This window comes from Elephantulus edwardii, unplaced genomic scaffold (genome assembly GCF_000299155.1).
Source record: "Elephantulus edwardii isolate Elephantulus edwardi_28Jun2011 unplaced genomic scaffold, EleEdw1.0 scaffold00283, whole genome shotgun sequence".
Taxonomy (NCBI): domain Eukaryota; kingdom Metazoa; phylum Chordata; class Mammalia; order Macroscelidea; family Macroscelididae; genus Elephantulus; species Elephantulus edwardii.
The window spans coordinates 140,887-158,918 of NW_006400033.1; the positions used below are offsets into that span (position 1 = coordinate 140,887).

At 41.6% G+C, this 18,032-nt stretch overlaps 1 protein-coding gene across 1 annotated transcript in view; it reads left to right on the forward strand.

Moving 5' to 3' along the window:
- The first annotated feature begins 4,666 nt into the window (after positions 1 to 4,666).
- The window catches only part of LOC102852600 (charged multivesicular body protein 3-like), a 58,660-nt gene continuing 45,294 nt past the window's right edge, over positions 4,667 to 18,032 (forward strand). The window contains exon 1 of the mRNA XM_006900364.1: positions 4,667 to 4,785. Coding sequence (XP_006900426.1) covers positions 4,741 to 4,785 — 45 coding nt within the window. The 5' untranslated portion in view covers positions 4,667 to 4,740. The remainder of the gene's footprint in view (positions 4,786 to 18,032) is intronic.

The window sequence follows — 18,032 nt, forward strand, 5'->3', positions numbered from 1 at the left end:
TTAAGTCATAGTATACAGTGGTCCAAACTCATCATCTGCTCTGAGATAGATGGAAAGTACCCTCCCATTAAAATTTACAGCCTCCTTGCCTCCAAGGAGCACTCTGACTGCACTTTCTCCAATACAGATTTGTTTGCTCTTTGGTTAGTCTGTGGGATATTCAGTACTCTTCTCCACAGTAGAGAATTTAAACTACTGATCTTTTAGTTATTTGTTGTTATTATGTGCTGTTGAGTTGACCCTATGTTCAAACACCCTAAGCCCTGCCCTATCCTGTGTCAATCTTACTGTCTCTGACACACCTATCCCCATTATCCCAGTCACTGAATCAGTCCATCTCATCAAGGGTCTTCCTCTCCTGCGCTGTTCCTCCACCCTCCCAAACATCATATCCCTCTCCAAGGACTGGTCCCTCCTTACATCATGTCCAAAATATGTCAGATGAAGCTTCAAAATCCTTGCCTCCAAGAAGCAGCCTGGTTTAACCCTCTCAAGGATGAACCTGTTCATTTTCTTAGCAGTCCACAGTATATTCAGTATTCTTCTCCAAAACCACAGCTCAAAGGCATCAGTTCTCCTGTCATCCCTAGTCATTGTCCAGTCCTCTCTCCATACTTTTTTGATCTATATGTGAACAGATCACTTGGGAGGCTGGCCTTTACAAGGAGGAATGTGGCATCAGGATTGGAGGAAGACTCATCAAGTACTTGTGCTACGCAACTTGACACAACCTTTTTCACTGAAAACTGAGGTGGATCTGAAGCATCTGTTACAGAAAGTCCAGGAAAACATTACAAAAACAAAGATTCTCACCACTAGGCTAATTAGTAGCATTGTGATACATGGAGAAATACTGAGATTGTTAACAATTTTAGGTTGCTTGGGTCCACTATCAACACTCTTGGATCCAGCATCTGGGAAATCAAAAGATGAATTGGATTAAGAAAGTCTGCTGTCAGGGACTTTTTCAGAGTGCTGAAGAACAACAATATCCGCCTAGAGACTAAGGTGTGCCTGATCTAGGCCATGGTCTTTGCAATTACTTGCTATGCATCAGAGAGCTGGACAATGAATAAGGATGACAGACAAAGAATTTACCTATCTGAGTTGTGGTGCTGGAGAAGAGTATTGAAAATACATACCATGGACTGCCCAGAGAGCAAACAGATCTGTTTTGGAGAAGGTGAAACCACGATGCTATCTGGAGGCAAGGATTTTGAAGCTCTGTCTCACATATGTTGGGTATGTTGCCAGGAGGGAACAGTATTTGGTGAGGGACATCATGCTTAGAAGGGTGAAGGGACAGCACAGGAGAAGAAGACCCTGGGTAAGATGGATTGACACGGTGATAGATAATGGGGGCAAGTGGTTGGAGAAAGTGAAATTGGCTTAAGATATGACAGGGATCAGAGCTATTGTGCATAGGGTCACTATGAGTCACAAGTGACTCAATGGCACATAACAACAATGACAAATTTAAACTACGGTCTTTTCAGTCACTTTCTATGCACCTGAGAGCTTGACAATGAATAACGATGACAGAAGTACAATTGATGCCTTTGAACTGTGGTGTTGGGAAAGAGTGAGTGCTAAAGATCCCATAGACAGTCAAAGGAACAGATTGATGTGTCTTGGAGAAAGTTCAGCCGGAGCAGGGAAAAAAAAAATTACAGCCTTGTTGCTTCCTTATAAAGTTGAGAATAGAAATACCACTTGATTCAGCAATACTTCCACTAGATATGTATCACAATGAATGAAGAGCTGCCACACAAACAGATATATGCACATCCATGTTGACCGCAGCATTATTTGTTGTTGTTGTTGTTATGTGCCATCGAGTCGCTTGTGACTCAGTGACCCTTATGTACAAGAGCCCTAAATGCCATTCTATCCTGTGCCAACCTCGCTGTCTCAAACACACTCATTCCCACCACTCCACTCACAGAATCTATCCATCTCATCATGGGTCTTCCTATCCTGCGCCGTCCCTCCACACTCCCAAACATGATGTCCCTCTCCAAGGACCAGTCCCTCCTTGCACCATGCCCAAAGTATGTCAGATGAAGCTTCAGAATCCTTGACTCCAAGGAGCATTCTGGCTTCACCCTCTCCAGGACAAACCTGTTTGTTCTCCTAGCAGTCCATGGTATATTCAACACTCTTCTCCAGCACCACAGCTCAAAGGCATCAATTCTCTTTCTATAATCCCTATTCACTGTCCAACTCTCTGACGCATAGCACACAATTATGAAGACTATAGCCTGGATCAGGCACACCTTAGACTCCAGCCTGATGTTGCTGCTCTTCAATACTCTTGAGAGGTCCCTCACAGCTGACTTTCCCAGTGCAATTCGTCTCCTGATTTCCTGGCTGATGTTACCAGGAGTGTTGACTGTGGAACCAAGTAAACTAAAACTGTTAACTATCTCAATCTTTTTACCATCCATACTGATGCTGCCAATTAGCCCAGTGGTGAGAATCTTACAGCATTATTTACAATAGCAAAGAAATGGAAAAAACCCAATTCAACCATCAACAGACAAATGGATAAAGAAATTATTACACAGTAGAATTCGTTGTTATTGATATGTGCTGTCGAGTTGCTTGCAACTCATAGCGACCCTATGTACATTTGCCCTGAAACCTACTCTAGCCTGTGCCAACTTTACCCCATAATAATTCCTTGCATAACATGGATGCACCTAGAGAATATTAAGCTAAGTGAAACAAGTCAGTCACAAAAAGACAAATATCATAGAAAACCATTCTTATAAAATGCTAGGGAAAGGTTTACAGATAGCTAGAATCATTCTTGGTTAGTTATCAGGGAAGGGAAGGAGGGAGAAAAGACTAAAAATGAGTAATTAGATAAAAGACACATATAAGGGTGAGTGAAGGAAAAGAGGTCACCTCAGTGAGAGTGTGATCAGCACAATATCCCTGAGGGGCAGATATAGAAGAATTAATGGAAATATTAGAATTAAAGGAAAAGTGTGATTCCATTATGGGTATTTTTTTTTAATTAATGTTACTGAACAAAATGTGAATGAATGATTGAATGAAAAACGAATTTGTGTTGTAAGTCTTAAATCACGACGAAACGTGTTCAATAAAAAAAAAATTACAACCTCACAAACTTCATGGAAAGCTGCTGAGTCAGAATCTATAGACATCATCAAGGGTTTTTGTAAAAAGCATGTATCATCTATCAGGTCCTTGGTAGCACAGTGACTAAGCATTTAGTCCCTAATAGAAACACGTGTGGTTCAAATTAAAAATGTTTAGTTTTGGAAACTGCATCGGGCAGTTTTACTTTGCCCTTGTAGGGTCAATATGAGCTGGAATTTATTTGAATACAGTGGGATTGTTTTGATTTTATCTGTTAGGAGGGTCAACTATGACTCGGTTTAAACTAACTCCATGGCAATGAATTTTAGGTCTTTTGATAGTGTTCAAGGCTTTTAGGGTTAAATATTTCTGCCAGTATCTCTTTTCAGCTAACAATAGCATGCTTTTTACATCTTTTTCTCCATACCTATGTTAGTACAAACCTTCAAAGGCTTAGTTACTTTAAAATGGGAAGTTTGAATGTTGTTATGTGGCACGGAGTCTGAACTAACTCATAGCTGATTTACTAGAAGCAGTAAGTCCTATAAGAGGAGATGGCCCGTCCTTCTTACTCCAAGCAGCTTGTGGATTCAAGTGGTTTGCCTTTGGGATTATAGTGCAGCTTCTTACCACTGCTCCAAAATGTGTGGTGGAGTGAGAACCAATTTATATAGCACAAAATTGGACAGAGTTCCATGGAGTCTCCATGAGTCAGACTCCAAGGCACAACAGTAACAGAGACTCCTTAGAGAAAATTCCTGGAGATCTATGTTCTAAGAAGACCGTCATTGAAAACCCCAAGGAGCACAGTTGTGTATGTGTGCGTGTGTTACATACATGGGGTTACCACGATTTGGGTGAAGAGATAGCAGCTGGTCCTGGGTGCATGGTGAACAATACTCCAGAAATTAACGACCTGGAGAGAGCAAGTGAAAAGTTATGTTTTCAGTGATTGTTAAACTTCAGAGACCTAAGCGTGGGGCTTAAGACGTCAGCTAAAGAATCAGAGTAACCATCTTTGGGTCTCATTAGGTCACACCAGCTAAAATCGACCTAGTCCTTTTCAGTCACGCATCCATTTTAAACGGATTAAGGTTCTGGCACAGTCTGATACACACACAAATACGAATTGCCACCCGGCCTGGAAATGGGCGACGAGCACAAGAACTGAAGAATGCCGGAGTCTCGACCTAACGGTGGGAATTTGGGAAGAGGGTTAAGAGATGAAGATGTAACGAGGAGACAGCGGCAGAGATGAGAAGCTTGGGCTGAAGATGAGGTCATTTCTGACTTGGCTGTATTTTGACGAGTCTACGGAATACAAAGGCAGACTGTTCCAGAAATAGTTAAGAAGGAGGTGCGCTACATCCAACACAATCAGTAAAGATGACGCCTTCTGAAGCAGGAGCCGTTGCGCACGCGTACTCCCTTACACGAACTCAGTGGCGCCGCGCTCGGTATAATCAGCCTTGAGGACTGTGCGCATGCGTCCCGCGCACGCGCGCACTCTCGTCCCCGCGGCCACTCCCGGCTCCGGGCGCCCTCCCCCGCCGCCCCGCCCGGCCGTTTCCCGTGAGCGGCCTGGGCGGAGGGGACGGAAAGCAGGAAGGGGTAAACCCAACTCAGTTCGCCATGGGGTTGTTTGGAAAAACCCAGGAGAAGCCGCCCAAAGAGCTGGTAAGGCCCGGCGGCGGCAAAAGAGCTGGTGGGTTTGTGTGGGGCGTAGAGTTCGCAAGCGACTGGACACTTCCCCCTCCCCCCGGTGGGCCAGGTAACTGTTTTTCCCATTTCCGGAGCCTCCCACTGGATGGAGGGACCGAGGGAACAGTGTCTTGGAGTTGCTGAGAAGAGAGCAAGCTTTTAGGCCCCCGTGCCGCCCAGCCAGCCACGGGCTGGCTCGGGCATCCCAGTTTGCGTCAGGTGCGGCAGCGGCTCGCGGCTGGGGGCCCCTCTGTCCGGTGTTGGTACGTCCCACCCGGAACCTCGGCCGCGCAGGCCCCGCCTCCTCATTGCGTTGATGGGGTCTCGGTGCTCGCGGATGTGGTCGGTCTCTGCTTGTCCAGCTGACAACCGCCGCCGCCGAGCCGGCATCAGACCCAGTGACGTTAACTGGGTGAGGGCGGGCTGCGGGACGGGGTGGAGGCTTGTCTGAAGGCTCGTTTTGCAGACCCCGAAGGTGGAATAGAGATGGTAATACCGCACTTCTGAGTGACCAGAGAGCAAAGCTTGCAGATGACAGCATCTTGAGTGCCTGGCACACAGAGTGCATTAACGATGTTGTTAGTGGTTCTCTGAACTGAGAGCTTAAAAGAGCAGGCGCTCGGTGATTACTACCATCACCCCTCCTACATATTACTGAATTTTACGGTAAAATAAAACTTTCGGAGCTTAAATAAGCATGTGTGACATCCTTTTTCAAAGTGTAGAATATACCGTCTTATAGTTGCGGGTTTTTGGTTAGAATATACCGTTTTATAGTTGCGGGGTTTTGGTGGTAGTTAAACTGTCAAATTAGCTAACAAGCAAGGTAATCAAGGGTTAACTGGTAAACAATTGCACATTTTATTCACATCTAAGATTCTACTTCGCTTATGTCTGGCACCTGTCTCTTCTTAAACCCACAGCACTTTCCTACATATTCAAAGCCTCTTTTCAAATTTACAGCCCTTGACGCGGATAGAGGACCCAATAAGCATGGGTTTGTGTTTACAAGCTAATCTGGGGTGGGCAGTTTCACATGAGTTTCACTTTTTATCTTACTTATTGGGTAATCTGTCTCTATAGATAAAGGGTGGGGTTGGACTGCAGACTGAAAAATTGTCACCGCTCTGGCAGGTCATATCCATAGGAGGTTGAGCAGTTTACTCCTCAGGTATTTACAATCTCGGACAACCCGCAGGAGGGTCATCAAATGGATTCAGGTTCCATAGGAATGAGTTTGTAGCCTGAGAAATGTGGTTCTGCTCCTCCTGCCACAAAACCAAGCGTGGAGACAGTTTGGGGTGGGAAAAGTAGAAGTTTAATGACACATATATAGAAGAGAGAAGAAAAGATTCCCACGTCTTCCTCATTAAAAAAGGTTCTGAGGAGATAATAGGCTTTGGGTGTTGGGAAGGCTCATGGTTGTTCAGCACAGAAGAATTGTTGCCTTCGAGTTATGATGCTGGAGAAGTCTTGAACGTAATGTGGACCGCTAAGAAGAAAACAAAGAGGTCTGTCTTGGAGAGGGTGAAACCAAGTCTCTCCTGGGAGACTAGGATATTGAAGCTCTCACATACTTTGGGCACGTGGCCAGGAGAGACTGGTCCTTGGAGAAGGACATCATACTCAAAAGAGTGGAGGAACAACGGAGGAGAGGAAGACCCAGGGTAAGATGGAATGATAGAATAACTGGGGTAATGGGGGCAGGTGTGCCAGAGTCACACCTACTGGCTCAGGACAGGGCAGGTTTCAGAGCTGTTGTAGATAGGGTGGCTATGAGTCCGATGGCACAGAACAACAGAAATTGAAAGGGTTATTTGAGAAAATGAGAGATTATGAGGGAGCTCTGGTGGCCTAGTGGCAAGAAGCTGCACTGCAATCCCAGAGTTAGGCGGTTTGAATCCACCAGATGCTCTGCTGGAGAAGGAGGGGCAATCTCCTCCTGTACCAGTCAGATCCGATTTGACAGTACACACACAAAAAATTATAATTTAAAAAAACAGATTATGCAAATCAGTAGGCTTACATAGCTGACTTCTAAAGAGGCACCTATGTGGTTAGCTTTTGAGTCATCGTAGGACATATGCCATAGGTTTTCTTCCAGGATGTTTGATCATCACAAAACTTGCCCTTTTAAGATGATTGCCCTCTAGAAGGTCATACATTCACATGGCACCTGAAAGCTCTTAGCAGAGTTAAAAGTTGTGAAGAGGGAACACCTGGAAGTACCCAAGGCACTTGTTTAACACCTGTTTCTGGGCCTTGTGGCGCCTTCCTGGTCTGAATCACCTCTCAGGGTTAAAAGACAGGTTGAGCCCATCAAGTAAAAAGGAAATGAAAATGGGAAAATAAAATTTGTGATTCCAAGCAAACATTTGAATTATAAAACACTTAAGTTTTCCTTCCTACTTATTAAAAGTTCATCTTTAATATGAGGTCAGAAGGCCCTTTTATGATCTACTGAAGGAAGTAACACCAAGCTGCCGTACTACAGGGATGGGGAGGTGAACTGCAACAACTATCTAAACTTGAAGAGATCTTCCCCTAGATTGTCCTTCTAAGATAAGGTGTCCAGCTTGATAAGGAGTCCTTTCTACTGTTCTTCTAAGCTACAAAGAAACCTCTCCCTTTTAAAATATAAAGAAATGCTAATTTTCTGTTGCAAGTTTGACCTAAGCTTGCCATTCATAAAATATAATTAGAGGAAAACAGTCTCATTACTATTTAAACTGGCCTCCAGTATGTGCATAAAATTCCTATAATAGAGAATTGATGCCTTTGAGCTGTGGTGCTGGAGAAGTGTGTTGCATATACGATGGACTGCTAGGAGAACAAACAGTTTCGTCCGAGAGAGGGTAAAGCCAGGCTGCTTCTTGGAGGCAAGAATTCTGAGGCTTCATCATACTTTGGGCATGTTGCAAGGAGGGACCAGTCCTTGGAGAGCGATATCATGCTTCAAGAGTGGAGGGATGGAGAAAGAGAGGGACACCTTCGATGAGGTGGGTTGATACAGTGACCATCTCATGAAGGGTCTTCCTCTCTTTCACTGACGACCCTCCACCTTTCCAAGCATGATGCAGTTTTTCCAGGGACTGCTTCTCCTAACAACATGCCCAAAGTATGTGAGCGACGTTTCACTGTCCTTGCCTCTGAGGAGCACTCTTGGCTGCACCTTTTCCAAGATGTCCTTCCTTGTCTTTTGGCAGTCTGTAGAATATTCAGTACTCTCTTCCAACACTGCAACTCAACGGCATCAATTTTTTGGTCATCCTTATTCATTGTTCAAGTTACACATATATAAGCAAGTAATTGAAAAGATCATGATTTGAGTTAGGTGTAACCTTGTCTTTAAAGTGACATCCTTGCTCCTCTTTGGATAGGTCCCTGACAGCACTTTCCCAGTGTTGTCCATAAAGTTTTTAGTTCTCTGGATAGTATGTCTTGATTTCTTGACTGATTATTCCAGTGATGCTGATTGTGAATTCAAGCAAGGTGAAATAATTTACAATTTCTGTCTCTTCTGCATTTATCATGATGTGACCTATGGGTAAGGATTTTTTGTTTTCTTGATGTTGCAAGATAACCCATATTGAAGACTGTTTCAATTTGTTGCAGCAAGCATTTCAGATCCTCCTCACTTTCAACAAGAAAGGTGGCATCATCTGTCTACCACAGGTTGTTGATGAGTCTTACTCCTATCCTAATGTCACAGTTTTCTTCATAGAGTCCAGCTTCTCAAATTATTTGCTCTGCATACAATTTGAAAAGGAATGAAGAAAGCATATAGCCCTGATGCACACCTTTTGCAGTTTTAAACCATGCAATGTTTTCTTGTTCTGTTAATTTTTTTTTTTGTTTGCTTTATTTTTCTCTCCTGTTCAGACAACAGCAACTTGGTCTAGGTCTAGGTTTCACATAAATATAATTAAGTATTCCAGAATTCCCATTCTTCTCAGTGATTCACAGATCATAACTTTTTTTTTTTTTTTTTTGCATAGTCAAAGCACAAATAGACATTCTTCTGGTATTCTCTGCTTTCAGCCAGGATCTGTCTGATATCAGCAGTGATATTCCTGGTGCCGTGGCTTCCAAATCCAGCTTGAATTTCTGGCAGTTCTCTGTTGATATACTGTTCTAGCTGTGTCTTAAATAATCTTTAGCAAGATTTTTCTTTACATCTAGTAAGATAAGCATTTAAGAATTTGGCTGGTGTCACCACATTTGCAACATTTATAGGAGGTCAAGCTTTGGAGCAACCATGTAGACTAGTGTGGTCAGAAGTGAGTAGATCCATGTCTTCCATACACCTGCCTATCAATGATTTATTGAAAATTTAATAGAATTTTTAGTATGAGGTAATCTGATTAGAGTCTTGCCCAGGATTTTCTTCCAAGTTCTGTTTCTCAGTACTTCAGCATACCACTTCAGTTCTATTGATAGCTTTTCTCATTTTTCAGGGTATCTTTATTTTTTGCTCAAATTCTACCAAGGACTGTTGTTGTTATATGTTGTCTAGTCGCTTGCAACTCAGAGTGACCCTATGTACAGAAGCCCTATGTGCCAGTCTTAACTGTCTCTGACACACCTACCCCCATTACCTCAGTCACTGAATCAATCCATCTCCTTGAGGGTCTTCCTCCCTTGAGCTGTCCCTCCACCCTCCCTACCATGACATCTCTCTCCAAGGACTGGTCCCTCCTTGCAACATGTCCAGAGTATGTCAGATGAAGCTTCAGAATTCTTGCCTCCAAGAAACCTGGCTCTCCCTAGGATGAACCTGTTTGTTCTCCTAGCAGACTAGGTTCTTTCTTTACACCTTGATATTTTTGACTCAGCAGAGTGTTTTCTCACTTGTCTCCCTACTAGGTGTTGGATTTTAGTTGCAGGAGGTGCCAGTGAAGGAGCTGTTGGATGCGGATGCCATCGAGTCAGAACTGACTCATAGTGCCCTTTGAGTGAACGCAGAGAAGCTGTTCTGTTATGTAATTGCTGTGTTTGAGTAGGCATAGGAAATACTGCTCTTTAGAGATACTGACCAGGATATATCACTGAAAAAGATAAAAAAATAATGTTAACTTGTAGTTTCCTGAGAAAGAAAATGTTCAACTCTATAAAATAAGCTAAGTAAAGGGAATAAAATGAGATATTATTGGTGGATATTTAAGAGAACGGGAGGTATTAATTAAAAGTGACTTTTATGACTAAAACGCACCTCATGTGCATAAAAGGCTGGACAGTGAGAGGAGGACAGAAGACAATCTGTTCATATTGAGTCTTGGTAAGTACTGAAAATACAGTAGATTACCAAGAAGAATAAATAGCTTTGTTAGCACAGTGGTCAGGCACTCAGCTGCTTAACTGTAAGTAACATTGGCCTCTTGAACCCACCAGGTGCTCTGCAGGAGAAAGATGCTTCATTCTGCTCCCAAAAAGGTTGCACCCTTGGAAACACTGTGCGACAGTTTCTCTCTGTCTTAAAGTTTCTCTGAGTCAGAATTGACTCAGTGGTAACAGGTAATGACCAGAAGAATGAACATATCAATTTTAAAGGAAATTTAACCAGAATGTTCCTTAGACGCAAGGATGTAAAGACTTCATCTTGCTTACTTTGGGGAAGTCATTAGGAAATACAGATCCCTAGAAAAGAACATCATGTTTGTAGTGTAGAATCATTAGAAATGAGCGAAACTAAATGCAATGGATCAGCTTCATCATCAAAACTAGAACTCAAGCCTGCTGCGATCATGAAGCATTTGGCAGAGAATCATAAGTCAGTTTAAAAACTGAAATGCTCCTGAACCGAGCCATGTTATTTTCAGTTGCTTCATGTACTTCATGTGAACATTAGTATGTAATAGTTTATGTTCAAAATGGCTTTCCTTGGCCATTTCTTTAATTTTTACCACAGACATAAATAGAGTATGTATAGTCTTTCCATGAGGGCAATGATTAGTTTTCCCATTCCACCAGGCATAAATTGACAAGGTACAGCAATAGAAACTGGGAGAAGCATTACAAGCAAGCAAGCAAGAAACAGAGAATGTAATATGCATCCTTCAGGACCAGAGATTCCTGTGCCCTACAGACCATACCTGCAGGAGAACACCAGCAGCCTCAGTAAAGAGACAGCTGACCTGGGACTGCTGTTCCATGGAGCCAGAGCCAAGAGTCTTCGCCTAAGCTTGCTGGATGATGCAAAAATGGCAGGGCCAAGAGAGCTTGGAATGAGGCTGGAGGTCAAAGACCTTATAAGCCCACTTGAGAAACTGTCCTGACTATTTCTAACCTGCTTTATAACTTGTTAACTTCTCTAATACACCTCATAACCCATTGTATCTGAGGTCTGTGTATCTGGAGCAGAAGATTTTGGACTCAGTAGTAGAGCAGTACAGTTAATGTTGGAATTAGTAGAAGTAGATGGGAGAGCATGAAGAGCATGTGTGACTTCAGGGGGATTGATTTTAAATTGTGTGTGTTGCTGATAGGGACAGCCCTAATGGACACTTTCCCGATTGTTACCGATGCAGTGTTCCATTGCTCTGTTCAGACAACAGCTTCTTGGTCTACATAGGTTTCATACACGCACAATTAAGTGTTCTAGGATTTCCAATCTTCTCAATGTTAGCTATACTTTGTTAAGATCCACACATTGAAATGCCTTTGTATAGTCAATAAAGCACAAATAGACATTCCTCTGGTATTCTTTGCTGTCAGCCTCAGTCCATCTGACATGAGTAACAGTAACTCCTGGGACAATGGCCTTTTCTAAGTCCAGCTTGAACTTTTGGCAGTTCTCTGCCTGTGTACTGTTTTCACCATTTTTAAATGATCTTCACCAGTAGTTTACTGTTTGGTAATTTCTACATTCTGTTGAATCACCTTTCTTGGGAATGGGAACAAGTATGGATGTCTTCCAGTCAGTCAGCCAAGCAGCTGTCCTCCAAATTTTCCAGGCATAGACTGTGAGGATGTTCAGAGGGCTGTGCCTGTCATTTAAACCTGTCAGTTGATATCCCATCTACTCCTGGAACCTAATTTTTTGCCAGTGACTTCAATACAGCTTGAACTTCTTCCTTCATTACCATTCATACTTGAATGTTACTACTTGAAATATTTCAGTGCCATGTAATTAATTTTAGTACAGTTATTCAGTGTATTCCCTCAATTTTCTTTTGGTGCTTCCTGGTTCGTTCAAGATTTTGTCCAATTGCATCCTTCAGTATTACAACTTAAAGCTTGAATTTGTTTTTCAGTTCTTTCAGTTTGAGAAATATATGCCGAGCGAGTCTTTCCCATTTTATTCTCCCAATTCTAAGTCTGCACATTCTGTTACAATACTTTGTTTTCTTGAGCTGCTCTTTGAAATCTTTTCAGCTCTTTTACTTCAACATCTCTTCCTTTTGTCTTGGTTTCTTGATGCTGTAGTGTACTTTTTAGTGTCTTTTCTGATACCCGTTTTGATTTTTTTTTTTTCTCCTTATAGTGATCTTTTGCTCTCTTATCTGTGGATATCATTCCACAGCTCATCTGGTCTTTGATCATTGATGTTCAGTGCTTCAAACCTATTCTTAAGATGATTTTCAAATTCAGGTGGGCTAGACTTCAAGATCCTATTTTAGTTCTTGTCAGCTTGTAAGGAATTGTGCTTGTGCTGTCAGTACAAAGGTAGGCAATTGAATCTACCAATTCTGCAGGAGAAATACAGGCAGTCTCCTGTGTGAATTACTGCTTTTAAAATCCTGATGGAGGGTAGCAGTGGGTCAGTTCCAACTTGACTGTACACCACCACCACAACGACAACAACATAGCCAATAAAATCCTGCCAAGTTTTTCTGCTATTTAGTACTTGTGGTTGCCATGAATTAAAATGACTTGACACATTTGGGTTTGGATTATTTTATGTTTTGTGGGGGAAAGTGGCTGCAAGTGTAAATAACCTTCTATAGAATCTTGATTTTATGATTCCTCACTGCTTTGGCAGGTGTGCAGTGACTTACAGTGTTACACTCTGTTTAGTTATTTTCAGCAGAACAGTTGGTCTAGAACTTCTTAGTCCTTTTGAATATTTTAAGGAATATATTTACTAGTTCTGATAAAAGGCCTATTTATCGTAAGTACCATGAGTACCCAAATTTTGTTTCTAAATACCATTTTCACTAAAAGAAATGAACTTCCTTTGGAAAAATAATTTATTCTGGCTAAAATCGTAAAAACTCACTTTTTTTGCATAGTCTAATAATTGTTTCAGAAAAGTAAACCAAGGGATCTGAAAATGTTAAGTAAAAAAGGCCAGTGATCTGGCCTTCTAATTTGTCTCAATTCATCACCTCCCTCATGACTTGCTAGTAATTAAAGGGAAAACTGGTGACTGTCACTGCTTCAACACAGTGAACAAGTTTATTGGTATAATTAATAGATTACCAGACACTCTGAATCTCTTGATAAAATACAACATGCAGTACACAGTTAACTTGAGAGAATTGCTGTTAAGGATTGTTGGGTTGACTACTACTCATAGCAACCCTGTTAGAGATCTGACCTTCTCCTTCCTGTCATCCTTATCATTTCTAATATACTCAAGCCCACTGCTACAGCCACTTTGTCAGTCTGTCTTGTTGAGGAAATTCCTGTCTTTCTCTGACCCTCCATCTTTCCAAGCATGATGCCTTTTTCTAAGAACTGGTTCCTCCTAACTAACAACATGCCCAAAGTATGCAAGATGAAGTTTCACTATCCTTGCCTCCAAAGAGCACTCTGACGGCACTTCATCCAGGACTCATCCCTTTGTCCTTTTGGCAGTCCATGGGATATTCTGTCATCTTTATTCCTTGTCCAACTTTCAGATGCATAGAAAGCTATTTAAAAGGCCATGGTTTGGAACAGGTGTACCTTAATCTTTATACTGACACTGCTTTTAAGCATTTTAGAGAAGTCCTTGACAACAGATTTTCTTAATGCAATACATCTTTTGATTTGAGTGCTATTACAAAGGGTATTCCAAGTTAAAATGAAATTGTTAAAACATAATTCTTTTTTCTGTCATGATGTTGCTTATTGGCCCAGTGGTGAAGATTTTTGTTTCATGTTGAGAAGTAATCCATATTCAAAGTTAACATTCTTTGATCTTCTGCAACAAGTGTTTCAAGTCCTCTTTCAGTAAGCAAGGATGAGTCATCCTCTAATCCTGATGCTATAGTATTTTAAAATTTTTTTTATTGTGATTTTTACATAATTTTCAGAAAAGTTGCATTTTGATCCATTCTTTGTTGCACATTTCCCCTCCTTCCTCCCTCCCTCCCAGTTTACTTTCTTTTTTTAAAATATTCATTGTTGCACAATTTCCTCCCCCTCCCCACTTTGCAATGTACCTCTAATTCTGGACTGTTTTCATACATATATTCCTTTTAAACATGTCTTTCCTTCATCTATTCCAATTCATTGTTCGTTATCTATCTCCTCCTCTTTTTGGTTTCTCCCCAAACTCCCATGTCAGTCTTTTTTATAACAGTGTTGTTATTTGCCCTTTTGTGACTGAGATATTTCACTCAGTATAATGTCCTCCAGAGACACCCATGTTATATACTGTTTTACGAGTTCCTTTTCAGTGCACAACCTCGACAGCATTTGTTGTTTGCTGCTCTGTTGAACTTTGCTGTTGTTGCTGGACACATTCTTCTTTGTATACTCATTGTACAAATTCAGTAGGTGTGGAGAAAGGATACAACCCTGATACACATCTTTCCTGATTTGAAACCATGCAGTAGTCCTTTGCTGTGTTTGGACAATAACTTCCTAGGCTGCATACATATAGACTTTACATGAGCACAATTAAATATTCTGAGATTCCCATTCTCCTCAATGTTAACCATAATTTGTTATCCATGCAGTTACAGGCTTTTGTAGTTAGTAAAATATAAATAGACTTTTTTGTTGTATTCTCTGCTTTCAGCCAAGATTATTCTGACATCAGCAGTGGCATCCTTCAAGCCACATCCTCATCTAAATCCAGTTTGAATTCCTGGTAGTTCTCTGATGGTATACTAGCCACTTTCAATTCTAGCCATTTTTAAATAACCAGCAAGATTGTACTTGCATGTAATATTAATGATGTTGTTGTTATGTGCCATCGAGTCATTTGTGACTCACCTCAGACTCATTGCTATTGAGTCAGAACCAACTCATTGCTGACCCTCCTGCAAGTTTTTCAAAGCTATAAATTGCAAAGGAGACAGTTTGTCTACGTTTCTCATGAGGAGCCACTGGTGGATGTAGTAAAGGGTTTTTCTCAGCATGTAAAAAATGGCCTTATATTTATATATACTCTAAAGTGTTGTAGAGTATTGTGAAATGTGGATTATAGTGATAGAATATCTATAATACATGTAAAAAGTGATTCAGACAGAAAAGATGACTTTTCATGAAAGAATGGCTTTTAGTGCCATTTTCCATCTTACCTGATTTGGGGCCATTAGTGTTCAGTGCATCAGACCTTTTCTTGAAAGGATCTCTAAATTCAAGTGGGGTATACCTAGGGTCATATTTTTACTCTTGTAGGCTTATTTTAACTTTAGTCTGCTTCAGCTTCACTTAACACTTGAGCTCCTTTTCCCTTCTGTTGTGTTGCTGTGATGCTGGAAGCTTTACCACCAGTTTTTAAAATAGTAGTTATGGTTTCCCCTAGTGTTCAGATTTCCAGACTAAGACATACCAGCAATCAGGTCCAGCTATCCACTTCTGAAATGATGGGCCTTTGAATAGCCACAGAATATTGTCTGGAATAGTGCCATATGAAAGTCTGCTGTGCTAGGGATGACAAATTGAAGAACAATGATATCACTTTCATCATCAGAAAGAACATTCTTGTAGTACACTGGAGTCTGTGATTGAGTATTATCTATGCACATACAAGGAAGATCTCGTTTACTACAACTATTACTCAAATGTATACACAAACCATTTAAGCCAAAGATGAAAATACTGAACATATCTACCAGCTTCAGTCACAAGTAGTTCAGATATACAATCAAGATAGTAATTACTGGTGATTGGAATGCAGAAATTGGGAATGAGGGATTGGTAGTTAGAAAAATATGGTTGATGATAGAGGTCAGATCACATGATAGAATGTTGTTTGACCAATGCTTTAACTCTTTGCGTGTATGTTTTGAAAGAAGCAATATGGTAGCCATCCACATGTACCTCACCAGATGAAATACATATTGTAGTCGATCAGATTGACTACATCTGTGGGAAGAGACAGTAGAGAAACTGTCAGGCAAAACAAGTTTGCAGGTTTTACTGGTATAGTCATACATCCATATACATATGTATTTTTTCCTTAGTATCTTTCTTTTTTTTTAAAATACTCCTCAGAATGTGAGCTTAGCAGTAATAGTAAGTCTGTTTTCTACCTCCTATGTTACTATCACATTGAACAGTGCTAACACATTGAGAATGCTCAGTAAACATTTGAATAAATGTATGAAGCTTAGTTGCTTTCCTACAGTTTGTGAAAGGTCTAGTTAATTTTAGACGTGTTTACAATTTCTATTTCATATATCCCCTAAAAGTAGTTTTTAATAACTCTTTACTACCTTAGAGAGGGCCTGGAAGCAGGAGTGGCATCCACTTCCGAAATGGCTTGCCTCCAGAAATTCTATGTACGAACAGTGCTCAGGCCTTTCGTTCATAGGTTCGCTATGAGTCATCTGCGACTCGATGGCACCTAACAACAATAACGACGACAGAGAGAGAGCTACGTTGGCCTAGTGGAAAGAAAGTTACGCTACCAAGCCCAAGGTGGGTGATTTTAGTCTGTGGCCCTTGGCCGGGTTCAAATTGTTTTCCTGTCAAACATTCTTCTAGGTGGAATAGCATTGGTCTGTCCATTTGCTATACAGAGGTAACTCATGGTTGCTGTGATGCTGAACACTGTGACACTGATGTGCCAAACTTGGTAATGGGTACCCATGCTGCACAGTGTTGGCTGGAGCTTCCCAACTAAAACAAGCCTGGAAGCAGGAGAGGCCATCCACTTCAGAAATGGCTTGCCTCCGGAAACTCTGTACGAACAGTCCTCAAGCATTTCGTTCATAGGGTCGCTGTAAGTCGTCTATGACTTGACAGCACCTAGAGGAAGGTAGTAAAGAGCTTAGTGGTAGGGAATTATGCTGCCAACTCAAAGTGTGTAGTTGGTTCCACCAGCTGTTCCACAGGAGAATAATGGGCCATCTCCTCCCAGGCGATTTGCTGTCTCTGAAAACTGGCTGGAAGGTCGGCTGGGAGTGGGTTCTGACTTGCTAGTACATGATGACAACCACAGACTACTACCTAGGGAACTCTGGGTTGTGCTGCCAGCCTAGAAGTATGTGGCTTGAAATAATACCCGCTATTCCAAGGGAGAGAGGTAAGTGGTCTCCTCCTGTGCAATTTAGACTAAAAGTTCAGTGAGGGGCTGTAAGTCGGTATAACAATAACATACATATATAACAATAACATACATATTATGCACATACAATAATACTGCCTTAGTTTTAAATTAATAGAATTTCATTTGTCTGTAATTACATCTATTTCAGATATATAATACACCCACTCATTGCTGTTGAGTTGGAATTGGCTCATAGCTGACCCTCCAGTGGATTTTCAGAGGCTGTAAGTCACGCAAAAGATTGCCCATCTTTCTCCTATGGAGCAGATGGTCGAGTCAAACTGCCAGCCTTTGGATTGGCAGGGCAATTCCTTACCAACAGGCCAATAGATTTTCTTTTTCATATTGTTGTTGTTATATGCCGTCGAGTCATTTGCTACTCATAGTGACCCTGTGTACAACAGCCCTAAACTCTGCTCTGTCCTGTGCCAGTCACACTGTCTCTGGCACACCCATCCTGATTACCCCAGTCACTGAAATAATCCACCTCATAGAGGGCCTTCCCCTCCTGCACTGTCCCTCCATCTTCCCAAGCATGATGTCCCTCTCCAAGGACCATTCCCTCTTTACAATATGTCCAAAGTATGTCAGACGAAGCCCCAGACTCCTTGCCTCCAAGGAGAAGCCTGATTTAACCCTTTCCAAGATGAATCTGTTTGTTTTCCTAGCAGTCCATGGTACCCTCAATACTCTCCTCTAGCACCACAGCTCAAAGGCATCAATTCTCCTTCTATCCTCCTTAGTCATTGTCCAACTCTCTGATGCATAACAAGTGATAGCAAAGACCATGGCC